This window comes from Taudactylus pleione, unplaced genomic scaffold (genome assembly GCF_031769625.1).
Source record: "Taudactylus pleione unplaced genomic scaffold, aTauple2 ptg000270l, whole genome shotgun sequence".
NCBI classification, from domain to species: domain Eukaryota; kingdom Metazoa; phylum Chordata; class Amphibia; order Anura; family Myobatrachidae; genus Taudactylus; species Taudactylus pleione.
In genome coordinates, this window is record NW_028284672.1 from 3,912,521 (window position 1) to 3,929,050 (window position 16,530).

Consider the following 16,530-nt stretch of genomic DNA (forward strand, 5'->3'; position numbering starts at 1 on the left):
AAGCAAAATAACCTCAATTGTGACAGAGGGACAGAGAACCCAAATTGGGATTGTCCCATCTAAGCCAGGAGAGTTGGGAGGCTTCATACTCAGAAACCAAATCCCGACATGGAAAGTGATCAACAACCTGCAGTTTTATTTGGTCGATTCATTAATATTGACACATCGGAGGGCCAACTTTGCACTGCCAATTCCTATCACCATGTAGCTGCCATTCCAGTGTTCTGCCTCCAGGGATGGGGTGGCCAGGGGCATGTGTCCCCCACAGACTGGCCCTCTGCTTAACCCTTCCTCCACAGCATTGCCTGATAACCTTATTGGCAAAATGCAGTCCTCATTCACTGCATTGCAAGACTTCAAATTATCATCACATTTCCTTTAGAAATACCACAGTCATGGCTGAAACGCATCCATTTGTATTACCCATCCTCTGTGCAATAGGTAACATTGGAAGAAGAAGCCATCTTCGGAATTCATTGGTTGACATGCACGGACCTTGCTGTGCATCGTGAGTCTAAGTAATTCTTAATATCCAGATTTGACTATCCTAAATACTGTCTAAGCCACGGATGGGGAAATTAGCGGCCCTCCAGATGTTGTTGAACTACAAATCCCAGCATGCCTTGCAACAGTTTTAGCATGTGTAGTTCTACAACAGCTGGGGTGCTGCTTATTGCCCACCCCTAGTCTAAGCTGTCGTGTAATTGATTAGCCATTTAACAGTCACTGCAGGGCTGTCTACACACACGTACCACTAGTGGTATTGTTACATACTGTTTGGATACATATTGACGTATGATTGCTGAAGGTCTCCTCTCCAGATTGGAGAAATTGTTCTTTAACAGCTGTATTGCCAAACCCTTTCTTTATTTCCCCTTCCTAACCAACTCCCCCATTCATTCTATACTTCTTTGCCTACATACTGTACCACTATTTGTCATTTGATTTCATATTTTATGTGTGTTAATTCTTTGAACCGCTGGCTCGTACTTACCAATACTACTACGTTATGTTAACTTTCAGTTAGAATTCCTTGTGTAACTTTAATGAGTCATTTGGATTCTATTACTAGCTATCTGTATACATTGTCCATTTAAACAAGACTCAGTCACAAGTTAAGGAATTGGTTTTATCGATAGCAATAAATTTAGTTCATTACAACTTTTGCGTTTGTCATCCAGTGCTTCATCGTAATACAGACCCTCACAATCTTTAAAAATTGCCTTTATTGTTTTCACTACACACAGCAATTAGCACTATATACATCAAGGTGCAGCGCTGAGATATAAACTTCGCACCTTATGGCCCCTCACCAGTACCCGCCAGAAGACACCTCACTATCGCTAACTCTTTCACTGCCCTGGACTTGCCTCCAGACCTTCCTCAATAGCCTGGTGCTTCTAAGGACTTCCCCACCAGCCCGACGGCAGGCCGAACTCCAGACGTCCATCTGAGGCCCAGCACACTTGTGGCCTACATCTTAGTATCCTCTAAATGTACTATGAAGGGATCCTGCAGCTGTGGTACCTCCATTTCCGACAGCTGTGATCCCTCCATTTATGACAGCATCCGCAACCTCCATATGTTGCTATGGGGCATGCAATGTTGTCATATTTATCAAAGCGAAGCTTTCAGGAGCTTGGCCCCCGCATGTAACACCATTTAAAGATGGCATTGTGCTGCTGTAGTCTATGGGCTACACTTCGCAAAGCTAACCAGTAAAGAGTTCCTTTGGGACCCTCCCCAGCAATGGCTACTGCACATGCGCAGGTGTCCCCATAGAAGAATGAACAGACCGCTTATGTGGTCATTTCACTCAGAGGACATCGCAGGGACGAGCTCCTTTGCAATCCCTGTATGTGCAATTTAATACATACAGGTGCTAATATTGCATGCTGCAATGCGATCATGGGCTCTAATATCGCACCCAGATCACATTGTTCACAGACATATCGTATCAGCTGTGCCGCATATCAGAAGGCCTTTATATCTGCAGATCTATCGGGGCATTAGCTGGTGTGTATGGGCGATATGCCGGTCACCCGTACATATGCTGCAGGGATCCAGCGATGAGCGACAGCTCAACTGAGCGGATAGTTAAATGCCCGCCTAGTTGTGTCGTCAGGCCCGATACATTGGGCATACGTTTGCTAAGTGCACTTATCAGTCGTCAGATATGTCGGCGGCAGGTCAGCCGACCGGTCAACCTAGTGTGTACCCAGCAGGACAGTACCACCTCATCCATCGTACATATACCCTATGTCTATGGGTGTTTATATACGGTCTGTACTTATATATCCTGTTGTCAAGTTTTAGCCCATTGCACGGTGCCACAGAACCCTTGTGGCACCATAGAAATAGAATAATAGCCAGTATCACTGCTGTCACCATGTTCCTCAGCGTCAGTGACCCCTGCTTCATTTCTGCCGGTGTGATGCACAGATCTCCGGGTCACATGTAATGACGGGGACAGCAGACACTACTTTCCCCTGTATGCTATGTGTGTGAGCCCCCTCCTCCCGGCCAGTACACATTGCTCAGTGTGTGCAGTGCATACAATGTACTAGACCTCCCCCTCCTCTCTCTGTTTGTCACTGTGTAGCACACACGTGGTCGGAGCGGTTCAGAGAGCGATGTGACGTCGCGCGGACCCGCCCCATTTGCGACGTCAAGTGGGTGGTCCGGTATGGGCGTGCTCTCCTCCCGTGGCCGGCCCCCCTCCTGCATACATTAGCATATGATTAGCATGTGATTATCCCAGAGCAGAAGCTGCTGCACAGTGAAGCAGGTGCCGAACATGGCGAGTCAGCCCGGAGCCGCTCTCCTCCTCCTCCTCCTGGTCAGCGGGCTCCGAGCCGGATCACTGCAGCCAGGTACCGGGAGACAGGGGAGGGGGTCAGCGGGGAGGGAGAGACGACACCTGGGGAGAGCGCTCCCGGCGAGCAGCGCAGACACCGTTGGGAGGAGAGCGGGGCAGCTGGGAAGTGAGGGGGGATTGCGGGGCGGCAGCGCAGAGCTCTGTTTCCCGGGATCCCATCGGCGCCGCTGCTGCTGTCCATGGTGTTGGATTCGTTTATAGCTCTAAACTGTGAGATTATCGGGAATGTGAGCCAGGGAGAGCGGAGAGGAATGCGGGAGAGGGAGAGGCGGCAGCCTGGAGGGGAGAGAGGGGGAGAGAGAGAGAAGCAGCATCCTGGAGGAGAGGGAAAGGAGCAGGGAAAGGGGATGGGGCAGGGTAAGAAGGTGTGATGGGGCAGGGTAAGAAGGAGTGATGGGGCAGAAGGGTCAGGAGAAAGGGGAGAGGGGGGCAGGAGGAGAAAGGGAGATGGGGCAGGGGAAGAAGGGTCAGAAGATGGGGGCAGGAGAATGAGGAGGGAGATGCAAACTACATAGGTGCAAGTGGGGCAGGAAGAAGTGCATGGGACACTATGAATACATCTATATGGGGGAAGGGTACAGGAGGGCATAGCGTGCGGGGTGGTGAAGGGAGCAAATGTGGGGGTAAGTGGTACAAGAAAAATGCGTAGGAGTGAGGCCAACTGCATGGGGAAGAATGGCATTGGGGCAGTTGGGCAGAAGGGAGGGGGCTGAGTGAGGGGAAAATGGGTATTCACATTTACATGGGGGTAGAGGTGCATTGGTGCAAGTAGAAATGAATGGGATGACTGATGTACATAAACTGAAGTTGGAGAGCTGAAAAGATGAGGAAGAACAGATTTAACAAGTTAAAAAAATATATAATAAAATGGCAGCAAAGGAACAACTTGGAATATTGAGACCTTAGTGTAAATAAGAACGTGGGTGTGTGTATAGCACTGCGCAGAAATGTGGGTAACGAATGCATGGGGCTGATGAGGGGAATGGAGAGAGCAAGTAGTACAGGGTGAGAGGTAAAATGAGTGACGAGGGTGGGAGTGTGAGCAAAGGGAGGATAGCCAGAGAGGAGAGAGATTCACATGAAAGAGAGATGGAAGGATCAGGGAGATGAGAGGGAAAGAAGATGAAAGGAGAAGAACAAAAGGGAAAGGGAGAGAGAGAAGGGAGGGTAATCGGGAACAGGAGAGGAATGGGTACATAGGAGGGTACAGGAGGAAAATGAAGGTGGGGAAAGAAGTCTGGAGAACATATTGTGTAACCCTGTTTTTCAGACATCCACTTGTTGCATAGCCAGTGTTATTGTACTGGGTTTGGAATTGGTTAGATATCCACTATGTTTATATAACAAGATGGCAAGCTGATGACTGCTCTGTGCATTATTGGGTCTAACCCCACTCCGGGTGGTACCAGTGTGTGAAATAATGATAGCAGAATTTGAATTGGGGAATAAGCCTCAATCTCAATACCCTGTGAATTAACACTATGTTCTGGATATCTGAGCACTCTGTGTCATCATTCTAAGCCTGTACTGTTGCTGCGTCTACTACAGTATATTGATGAGATGGATAAATCACTGCGTAGTACATGTATAACGTATGAATGTGCTCAAGCACTGCATAGGGTGGTTTGCCTTACGTTTGTGTGTGCACACGACTTTATGTCGCTCTAGATTGCTTTATAACATCCCTGCTATGTTCTGTGTGTCTCCTTTTTGTGCATCCTACTGGTTTTACTGTAGCATTCTGAATTCTATGCCTCAATACGTAGTACAAGACCGTTCCTGTGTCTTTCATACCATAACAAGAATTACACTAGTACCCATTAACAACAGGGAACCTCTATTTACTTTTAAGGTTTAGATGTGAATGGTTTCTAACTGTTGCTTGGTCTACCCCCCTCTTTCCCTGGGGGCACTGAGTGTAAATGGGGAGGACTGGATTCAGTAGGGGGATGGTTTTCAAGTGGGGGAAGGAGATATGTGAGATTTGTGTCAGTAGTGTTCGTTTGCAATCCTTTAATTCCAGTACGAGGGCATGTTTTGTTAGTATTTCTGTATTTCTCAGCCCTGTCCTCTTCTCATTCATCCCTGTTGTGTTCCTGCAGCCTCATTCCTTCTCCGTTGATCCTGATGCTTGTGTAATGTGTATGTAAAAGTGTCTGCAGAGAGCTGCTAGCTTCAGCTGCTTTTCATGTCTGGCTGCTAAAAACATCTATAATAATCTCTTTGCCTCTACACTTGGATAGGATTAGAAAGTCTTGTTTTTGGTTCAGTTTAGCAGCAGTAAAGCAGGACGAGATATGGAAGAAGAGCTCAATCTGGGCACCTAGGATGGTCAGTTATCACCAGTGATTTTTTTTTTATTTTTTTTTGTCTTTGCTGCTATAAAGCTTTATTTGGGTCGTTCGTGTTCTCTACGTTCACACTGCGACTGTTCTGGCACGGCTCCGAATCAAGAGGGCAGTGTTTGCATTTGGAGAACAAAAACAGAGAAAATACAGTACTTCTCCAGCTCCCCTGTCCATCACACAGATGCAGTCCCTGCAAAGCCCTTACCCACTCTTTAGCTATTGCTGAATAAAATCTCTCTCCATGCATCATGCTGTGGTATTCTCCGGTATTGTCCATATATATAATATTTTTTTTAACCCCACTGCCAGGCGTAAGTACATTTTCCTAGAATGTTTCATGTTCACCTGTTCTAATACAAATAAAGCTTAAATGTTTTCCACCTCTTATTGTCCTTTATATATGATGAAGCTTATGATCAGAGAGAGGTCTGTTCACACTGTCCCTTAGGCAGACTGGTGCACACAAGCTCACTTCTCTACTAGAGGCACGCAATCATAGACTAGGATCAAATTAGCCTGTTCACCTACCAGTATGTTTTTGGACTGTGGAAAGAAACTGGGTACCCATATAAAACCCAGGAGGACATAATACAGTCTCCACGCCGACTGTCTCACAGTTTGTATTGAACCCACGGCCCCAGTTCTGCGAGTCAGTAAGTTCACCGTTGACAGTCGTTTTCAGGTGTTGGGGATTAGAAAAGGTGTCCTGTTACTATACTGCACATAATTGATTTATGATTCCAATTTCGATGTTTATTGTGTACTGCAATTATAAATGATCCTATGAACCTTTTGGATGGATGTAGATCAAATTCTGTAAAGAAAGCGTCTCGTTGTGGTCTGCTGGTCTCTTGCAGGGTGTGTTTACGCCAACTTGTCCTTTGCTTGTACCTTCCTATTCTCTTTTCACAAAGCAGCATCACATTTGCAGTATTTTCCTCTACCGCTCATTAGCAACAATAATTCTGCACCATCCTTTTGATGATAGAACAGAGGCATACTGGATTCTGCTATTCAGAAATGTTTTCCTCTTGCCTACTTGCCTCATTGCTGCTGCTTTTGCATTACCATGTAAATGATTTGTGCTTATTTGTGTCCTGCTTTTCTTTTACTATTGCAGAAAACAGAAATCATCAGCTGCATGCATTGTATTTGCACTTGAAATTCAGGTTGAGACAGTAGCTATGAGCAACAAGTTGGGGAGTCTGAGATGTAAGCAGGGAGTATCGCTCAAGACTCCTCTCTCTATTTAGGGAACGTGACTTTTTTTTTTTTTTTAATGCTTAATTTTGGCCACTTTTTACTTATGACTGAAGTAATGAGAGATGATCATAATTATTATTTTTAAAAGTCTCATTGAGACTGTGGGGATGAGTTAAATACACTTAATTGGCAGGGAAGGTAAGCATGTTATTTAGCGGAGAGAGAAAAAAAATCCATTTTGATGTAACAAGTGTGGCAGCTATGATTCAGATGCCGACGTAACTGTGATTGAAAGGTGTATTTCAGCGGTATTTAACATGTGGGCCTCCAGCTGCTGTGGAGCTATACATCCCAGCATGCAGTGCTACAATTTTAGCATGCCCTAATAGCAAAACTGTGGCAGGGCATGCTGGGATGTTTAGTTCCACACCAGCTGGAGAGCTACATGTTAAATACCGCTGGTGTATTTCACTCTCTTAATTTTTTTTTAGGTTTAATAAGAAAAGTAGAGGCTTACTTGGTTAGCATGATATACTGAGATAGGTGGGCATACCTATTTAGCGAGTGTGAAATATTTACTTGGATTCAGAGGGTAGCCACCTGAATTGGGTCAAATGGCTGCTTGATTGGCATGACTAGAGTAGAAGTGATTTATAGGTTTGTATAGTGTTAATGTCTCCTACAGTGCTGTGCAGAGTAAGCAAAATATAGAGACCATTATAACAATGACAAACCCCATCGAACAGCTACAAGGCATTAGGAAACAATAGAGATCCGCTCTGTTCTGGAAAGAACTTGCAGCCTAAGGAAAAAGGGGATAGAAACGTCAGGTAGGAGGAGGAATCTGAGGTAGCTCACAGATTCGGAATAGTTACTGTACTGTATATAAAGCTGTTTGTAATGCTAGTGGAGCTAATGGTTTAAAGGATCAGACAAGTGGGTGTAGTGTTTACATAGCCAGGTTTTAGTTTGCCGGAAGAGAAGCATTTAGCTTCCCAGAGATACTGTGCGAGTGTCTGGATGATGATGGATGCAGCACAGGAGAAATCCTAAAGGGGTGATCTGATATGAGGAGAAGAAAGAGGTTGTGGAGCACAGGTTATGTCTGGGTGTGTATCAGCCGATGTGAGAGGTACTGTTTGCAGGGACGGTATTGTTAAGGGCTTTATGAGTTTTTGATTTGTAGTCTGTGTGTGACAGGTAACAATATAGAGAATGACACAATGGAGTGGGGCTTGAGGATCAGGATTAGAGTTGTATAAGAATTGCTGAAGCATTAATAATAGATTGGAACATAGCCAGTCTATACAGAGGAAGCGAGTAGCCGGTCACAGTAACTGTGATGGAATACGATAAGAGAAGGAGAAAGTATTTTAGGTGTCTGGTGTGTGAGGATGGGTGAAACGCAGGTCATGCCCCTAGGTTTACGCTGGCCGGCTTTTGTGTGCGCCTAAATGTGAAGCGTGAACGAGAAGATGGAGTAAAAAGAAACCTCTAAGCAACAAGCTTGAGGAGTTGGAGAGATATAGAACTGTCAGTTCAAAGCAATCAGTACGTGTAGTAGATATCTTTTGTGTGTGCTTGGCACAGGTAAGGAAAACCTGCAGCAGGCCATACAGTGCATGATCGCGCAGGAGACCAGTCGGTAGGGACATGGGTGAGGCGACTGCCCGATACTCAGAACGCTTCCATACACTACATGATGCATGGAGGCAGGTTCCATTTAAAGCCGGAAGTTGGCTGAACAAGAGTCGTGAGGATCAGACAGATTTGAAAGCCAAGCATAGAACGATCCCAACATATTTTCAGGCTGTGAACGGTCACCATCCAGTAAAAACATATACTGAACGTTTGGTCATTTGGGTTTCACGATTATTGTGCAATGTATGGCCAGCTTTACATAGGATTCAGTAGGCATGAGATCTAGTAGGAGCCAGCAGGAACTTTTTGACTACATCCATTGACATCAAACCTCCAAAAGTTAGGCGCAAAATCAGTCATTTTATGTTCCGTTCTTTTCAGTTCTACATTTTTTAAAGTTGAAGCAATAAGTGGTATGTGCCATTCTCCTTTTCCCATCTGCGTATCACAGAGGGTCTGGCTGGCAACTTTTCGATGGAGTGGGCCTCCACTATAAGCAAACCTCAATGTAATTCTGAGTTACAAAAATTTAGCAGGTGTATATATCTCATAACTGATACTGTACATTACGGTATTATAACCAAATACAACACAGTTCTAACTGACTAGTGAACAATGTAGAGATTATTCCAATGACTGCCATACAAACAGGGCATCTTAGAGACCGCCATACAATACCGAGCCTGTTTTAGTGCCAGCCATAGAATAGTGTGTTTTAGTGTGCAACATATAATAGAGTACAATTTTTAATAACTTACATGCAACACTGAGATATTTTGATCTAAAATTGATAGACCTATAATATGATTGTATATAATTACGGCTCGATGTTGGAATGTGTTCATATTCCTGAAAAAGAGCTTCTGCCCAGGCCTACTAAACTGCTGCAAAACTGGGGTGAGATGTTTACTATTTTGAGCAAAAAGATGTGTGATTGGCTGGAACATTACTGTTTTTATAGATGCATATGTATACTGTATTAGGTACACCTGCGTGTAAATACAAATATCTAATCCGCTAATAATGTGGCAGCAATTCAGTGGATAAAAGGATGCTGACCTGGTCAGCTGAACCAGATTTGGGAAGAAGTGCAGTCTATTTGATTTTGGTGGAATGCTTATAGGTGCATACGGGGTGGTTTTGGGCACTACAGGTTTACAGATAATGGTGCGTAAAACCGTAAACATCCAGTGATCGGCAGTCCTGTTTGGGGAAAACACCTTGCTTATGAGAGAGCTCAGAGGAAAATTGCCTTGGTTCAAGTTGACAGCAACTCATAATCATGCATTAACAATATGGAGAAGAGCTTGTCTGACTGGAGGCAACAGTGGGCACAGTTTAATATCTTTTAAACTTTGCCTGATATAATGAATCTCAATTTCTGCTGCAACATGCAGATATTAAGGTGAGAATTTGGCTTAAATTACATGGATCCATCTTGCCTTGTGTCAATGTTTAGTCAAGTGGCAGTGCTGTGTTAGTGTGGGTAATGTTTTCTTAGTACACATTTAGGACCGTTAATATCAACTGAGCATTTTTTAAATATCAGTTTGCATGAGTATTGTTACCGACCTTGTGTATCCCTTTATGGACACAGGGCCTGATTCAGAGCCGGACGCTCTGACCAGAGCGCTCACTCTGAATCAGGGCCCTCCTACTTAAAATTGGAGCGGCCTCTTGGACGCTCACATAGCTGTGGGTGACCACCCACAGCTTATGCAAGCGTCCATGATGATGGTCAAGACCATCGCGACCATCGGGCTTGCGACGAGACCCTTGCGGTAGGGTCTCGTTACCGCAAGCCCTGGAGTGATTTTGGCTCTATCAGAGTCAAAATCACTCCCACTAACATCACTAGTGATGTCAGTGGGGCTGGACCCAGACGGTAGGCGTTCCCACGCGAGCGGGTCTGAATGAGACCCACAGTCTACTCTTCTGACTACTAGCATTAAAAGACTATATTTCACAAATGGCATGTCCTCTCAAGTTTGAGATCACTGTACCCCAATTACTTCCATAGTTGTCATATCACAATTCCCTAGAGTAGTCCTTATCAAACTCTGGGCCTGGTTCACTAGCGATCGCACCTGTGAATGCAATAGTGATTACGCACACAGTCTCACTACGATAGTACGCTAATCCATTGAGATCGCTATACGGCCGCAGCACTACACAAGGACGCCCACTTTACCTTACACACCTCCGTAATGTTTAGCAAAACTGCAAAACCATCGGCACAGTTGAGTACCATCGCAGCCTCACACGCACTTGCACAGAAATAGCTAGCCTTAGCGCACGCTAGGAGGCCTCAGGCTGCGTAGAACATGGCACTGGGTAATTCATGCACACCCCTGCAATGGTGTTCAAGTGCACTGGCACGCCTGCATTCCCCCCCCCCAAACACCACCCGCAAACGACACCAATCACTCTGCGATTGCCGTGGCCAGCTTGCGCACTGCCATGAGTGCGCAGTACGCAACATTCAGCCGATTGCGTGCATATTAGGAGTTGCGATCCAAGCTGAATCAGGCCCTCTGTCCATAGAGCATAATAAGGGGTAACTTTACTAAAGTGAGAGTTTTTAGAAGTGGGTTTTAAGTGATGTTGCCCATAGCAACCAATCAGTTTCTAGCTATTATCTTCTAGAAGGTGCTAGTTAAATGTTAAGTAGAATCTGATTGGTTACTATGGGCAACATCACTTTTAAAACTAATTTCTAAAAACTCTCACTTTAGTAAATTTACCCCTAACAGTCCAATTTTGTTATTCATACTTGAGTACATGTTGTTTTGACTTTATCATCTGTGCTTAAGCATGGAGCAGCCGTGTGATGCTATCATGTCAACATCGACCAGAATCTGTAAGGCAGTTTTTCTGAAACCCAGTCCTCATGTAACATAAGGATTATCTTATCAAGCAGCCAACTGGTTGGCTGGTTGGAATGTAAATCTGGAAATGTATGGGAGTAAGCGAAGTATGACCATTTTCTCCCAAACGCCAGAAAACAGACAAAAACTGTTGTTCTGACAAATTGGTTCAATTTTACAGACCATTTTTTTTTACAGCACCATGCTGAATTCAGACAGTTCTGGGTGTGAAGAGTGGGGAGTCCTACCCAGTAATACAAAGGTGTACATAATAGAATGGCCAGTGCATACGCACAGATTGTAAGCTCGCGAGCGGAGCTCTCTTACCTCTTTATCTGTCTGTTATTTCCCAGACTTGTGTTTTATTAATGTTTTGTTCCCAGTAGTAAAGCGCAATGGAATATTCTGGTACTACATAAGTACACATTAATAAATAAATAATAATGTATTCTTTAGCTGTATACCTCCTATAGTGAAGAGAGGCAACACATTATATAATTAAAAATACTACAGATGTGTTCACGACCATCTTTGCCGGCGATGCAGCAAATGTGTGCACGCATCACTGGATGCAATGTTCTGCGTACGCCGGGCCGCGGCAGCATTCGCACCGTGCAATCCTATGGAACGCAGGAGCGGAAAAGACTTGCACGCCCATTCATGGGTGCGCGCAAAGCTGAGTGTGTACACATCTGTAGAACATTATTAATGATCCATAACAGGGTAAATACAGACTCACCCCAAGTCGAGGACCAATCAACATACTTTATAGAAGAAACAAGCAGCATCTGGTACTAATGACTGTACCAGTCTGTACTCCGGCTTTCATTATGTAGGTTTCCTCAAATGGTAATATATGGCTGGTCACCAAATGTCCAAGATGTGATCCCATCATATACACCTGACTGAAGTTGATGTGTTATGGTACATACACACTGGACAATCGTTAACAATATCGAACGATCTCCTGGGTGTGCTGGATGATTGATATCGATCATCCAGCACACCACAAACGACTGCCAACAATCGCGGGTCCCTATAGTAGTCTGGTCGATATCGACCAGGTTGGCTTGCATGCACGGTCGATGGACGATATCTTTATCGTCCATACGTGCCCACGCATCGCAGGCCGTTGGTGGGTTGGAGGCACTGAAAAATGCACGATATGATCATTATCGTTCATATCGTGCATTTTACTCGTACCGTGTGTACACTCCGTTAGACTATCTGGTTGCTTGAATATCCCATTCCCATGCATATGAGTGGTTCAGTACCGTGTACATTTGCACAGTTGCAGTTAGGTGTTTAGGCGCGAGAACAGGCATTCTTCCACTAAACTTCCCGGCGCGATGCTGTTTTCCTGGCGCCAAGGGCAGAAAACAGCATCGCGAGAAGAAATCCTGAACAGCGGGCTGTATTGAAGAGCTCCAGGAGCTCCCTCCCATCGCTATTTAATTCGCAGTCAATTGAATCGAGCCCTTTGTACTATTAAAATGCCTCAAAGTGCCTGTTTTATACATTGTCAGAGGTGGACCAGAGTAACGTTCCCGCTAGGCTGTTTTAGCGGGGTGAAAATCGCATTGCCGACATTAAGCGCTGACCTGAATCGCCCGCTATGGGTTGTGAATAAATATATTGTTCTTTCATTGTGGAGATCTTCAGTGCTTTGTGCTTTCACTTTCTTTTTTTCATTTTTCTTAAGCCCTAGAACAGTGCTGTTTTATTGCCGATAAAGTTTAGTGTGTTGTGTTTTTTTTTTTTTTTTTTTTTCTTAACCTGGAGACAGGAAAATTGTATTTCAGAATCCAGGAACTTGACTTCATACATCTGTACTGAGGTCAAAGATCCTTTGCTCTGAGTAGCTGGTGTCCATGGGTTCAGCAAAACTTGGTTGGCAAATAAATGGTCTATATATGTTTTTTTTTTTTTTATTGATCTTTTACTCGTTTTTATGGTATTGTTTTACTTTTAGTTTCACATTGGTAAAATTCAGCTTTACACGTTTGTCCTGTATTAGTTGACGTTGCTCTTCATGCACAATTGGATAAAGATTTTATGCTCTTTCCTTTGTTGGTGATGAAACACCTTGCCCAATGCACTTCAATCTGTTGGTGTTTTTTTTTTTTTTTTTTCCCCCCCCCGTATTAATTTATATGCTCATTTCGTTATCTTGAATAATTTATGTGCTGTACTTTTTGAATTTTTCCTAAAATGATATCAGTGGAAGAGATCTCATAACAGATGTCGTGTGCCCTTTTTAAATGCATATTTCAGTTAATTTGCCAACATTTTCATGCAATCTTGGTTTTGCAGCTGTATCGTGAACTGAGCCGCCCCAGGACTTGATCCGTACTCCATTGGCAGTAGGAACAGACCACCCTTTTCAATCCATGGTCTCTTTAGGGATCACTGATCTGTGTGTGCAACTCTTGTACCATACATTAACTTATTTACAGTTATATAGAGTAGTGCACACATTATGCAGTGCTTTACAGATGATATTTCAGTCATTCCCATCAGTTACATTTATAACTATGTTGAATATGTTTACTACAAAGAGCATAAACTGTTTGGAAACAATCAACTACTTTCCAGGTTTCTTGTAGCATTCTCTGTGTAATATTTACCAGTATTTAAACAGTTTTGACGCTTCTGTTGCATAAAGTTGTGTGCTGCCTGCTTATGTATGTACAGCCTATACAGGGTAATTCAATTCTTTGTGTTGTGGGGGGTGGGGAGGGGGGTACAGTTGTTTGTAGCACGGCTCTGGTGTAATAATGAGCGTCCAACTAAGCAATTCAACTGTTGCTCTGTTTGGGCGGCTATAGCTGCCGGAGCACAAATTTCTGCTCACACCCTCCTGAGGTGGTGAGCTGAAACATGTGATAAGTCCATGGTTTGGTGCCCAGACTGCTGTTTGAGTGCACCAACCAGGACTTTAAACGGGTTTAGCTGTTTTAAGTGGCTAAGCTCGGTCTATTTAGGCGCGACAAGGCACCCAAAAAGAATTGAATATCTCTCCCTGATCTACTGTCACTTTAATGGAGCGTACACACGGTCAGATTTGTCAGACTTGTCAGATGAACGATTGAACGATTAAACGATTTGAACGATTTGAACGATTGAACGATTTTTGACTGCATTAAAATGAATGGAATCGTCCAAGTCTGACTGCAAACCCATCAGATGTCAGAAATCGTTATCTGACCATCGGGAACGCGCATCGTTGATCGTCCATCGTTCAGGCATGTCAGATATGAACGATTTTCCTTCAGATATGAACGACTGAACGATTTTTAAATCGTTATCGTCCATATCTGAAGAAAAAATCTGATCGTGTGTATGCACCATTAGACTGGAGATCAGGAGCGAAAAAACAATTGAATTGCCCCCAGAATGGTGGCAAGTTGTGTACGTCACTTTTAATTGAAATGTCTTCATAAAATCCTATGTTGAGAAATTTTACAGATGCTACCATTGCTGGAATAGGACATAAAGTAAGATTGTTTGTTGGGCTGGAGCCCTTCAGCTAGGTATTAATAGATCAAGAATAAACTGTAATAAGAGTAATCTTTACCTTTTTGATCAGGGGTAATCCGTACAGCAACTCAAGAGAGAAACTAGACTCTTACGTTGTATTTGGTTCCCTGCTCTTTCCCACTATCCTGAAGATGATTTTGTGTCAAGGGATAAATGAGGAGCAGAAGGCTTAATGTCTGCGGGATAATGACTGTTTTCCACCAGTGAGTTGCCACTGGTGTCTCATTACAGACAAGGGCACTTTCCCAACTTAATTTGTTGGTCGTACTAATAAAAAAAAAAAAAATATATATATATATATATATATTCTATCCATTTTCAAAACTACAATTCATAACTAGTCTTTGGCTATGTCACATAAGTCCTTTTTTTTTTTTTTTTAATTGTCCTATTTGCAGATCTGTAGCCAACAGAAACATTACAAGACTTTTTCAAGCCTCTGGTGCAATATGTGGGCAAACTATACGGTGGACTTATTATACTGAAACAATGTAATCCAGTATGTGGCTAATATCTTAATATATAGACTCCCACTCATATTAATGTGAATTATTAAGTACAAGAGGTTCTCTGTATAACCCATTATTTTACTTACAGAAAATGTAAAATACAATTATTTTACGCGTTTTATAAAGGTCATCACAGAGGGGCACAGTGTGGCTCCCAGTGCTAAAGTAAGCTTTTCCTTATCACCGCACAGGCAGACGTGACGGTTAGGTCACACAGAGCTCCCAACCCTTGCACCTAGGATTGTCATACGCCTGCTATCACTGCGCTGCTGCTAACTTCTGTTTCTGAGTGCAGACAAGTTCACTTTGACATGGGACTGATTTCAGTAGTGGCCTTGGTGCCCTTAGGCGTGCTGTATCTGTTTCCCAAACCCCCCCCCTCCACCCCAATGTTACTGCAGCAAATTGAATAGGTGCTATTTTGGGGCAATTTATGGGAGGGAACAAGAGAGTCTTTGAGGGAACTTTTTGTTGACAAATGAGGGGGTTGTTGGAGGACGAGGGGGCCTGGAGCAGGAGTGCTGTAGCTGCCTTTTCTGTACAAAACAATGTGCCCATTCATGACTGTGTTGTACATGCACTAAGTGAATGAGGTCTTTGCTTGCGGGTGGGGGAATTGTCCCCCCTTTGCTAATGAATGATCCATCCTGCATGTAACAAGTGACATTTACTGAGTTTTTTTTTTTTTTTTTTTTCCTGCTAACCCCTTACTCCCTGATCGTGAATTAGTCATATAAACCGTTTGTGGCTATACTGAGGATAGGACGGTAACAGGACTGGGTAAGGGTCTCTGATCAGTGGCCCGATAGTCTCTTCTCTGTACTGGGACTAGATAAAATAGCTTTCCCCTCTATACCTGTACCATAGCCTCTGCCTCCATAATATCAGTTTGGGATATAGGAGGTTATGTAGCAGCTTGGAAATCATAAAGTGCATAATATGGTGAGATTTCTGCTCTTTTCCGTCTTATTCATATAGTCATTTAAATAGAAAGCATTGAAAAGAAAAGGATGTGAAGGAGATAGGGATAGAGAGGGAGGGAATATATGCAACGTTGCTTTAAATTGAGTATTCCAATTTTTTTTTCAATGCTGTCCTGATGATATTTCACGCCTCATTTGTCACTTCGAATTGCCAATAAAACGAACGCCATTCCTTTTGTAACATGCTAAATCAGGCAGCTCACAAATAAAAATAACTCTGCATGCACCCAAAGGCTTGCCAAGCAGAGGGCTAGATCTGAAGAAGATTGCATCCCCGCTGTGGCCACACACAGGCGTGATGGAAGATTATATGGGACTGCAGGAAGGTGGCTTTGTGTCTGTGCATCCTTTGGAAGTGTGTAATGCTGCATGACTACATAGCAAACATACGCGCAGCTGTTTTGAGAGAGTCTGCCACATCGGGAGTCCTGATGACTGCTCGTAGTGTTCTAGAGATCTAGTCCCAGCTATGCTGCGCCAGTGTCGGCTGTCACACTGGTCTTAGTTGGCTTGTAAGATATTAGCTGGACGAGATTTATGACAAGTTGGATGCATGGATTT

The 16,530-nt window shown here is 43.8% G+C and overlaps 1 protein-coding gene across 5 annotated transcripts in view; it reads left to right on the forward strand.

The window, feature by feature from the left end:
- The first annotated feature begins 2,759 nt into the window (after positions 1-2,759).
- The window catches only part of CADM1 (cell adhesion molecule 1), a 288,245-nt gene continuing 274,474 nt past the window's right edge, over positions 2,760-16,530 (forward strand). For all 5 annotated transcript variants that reach the window (XM_088481358.1, XM_088481359.1, XM_088481360.1 and 2 more), the window contains exon 1: positions 2,760-2,873. In XM_088481358.1, the coding sequence (XP_088337484.1) occupies positions 2,798-2,873 (76 nt within the window). In that variant the 5' untranslated portion in view covers positions 2,760-2,797. The remainder of the gene's footprint in view (positions 2,874-16,530) is intronic.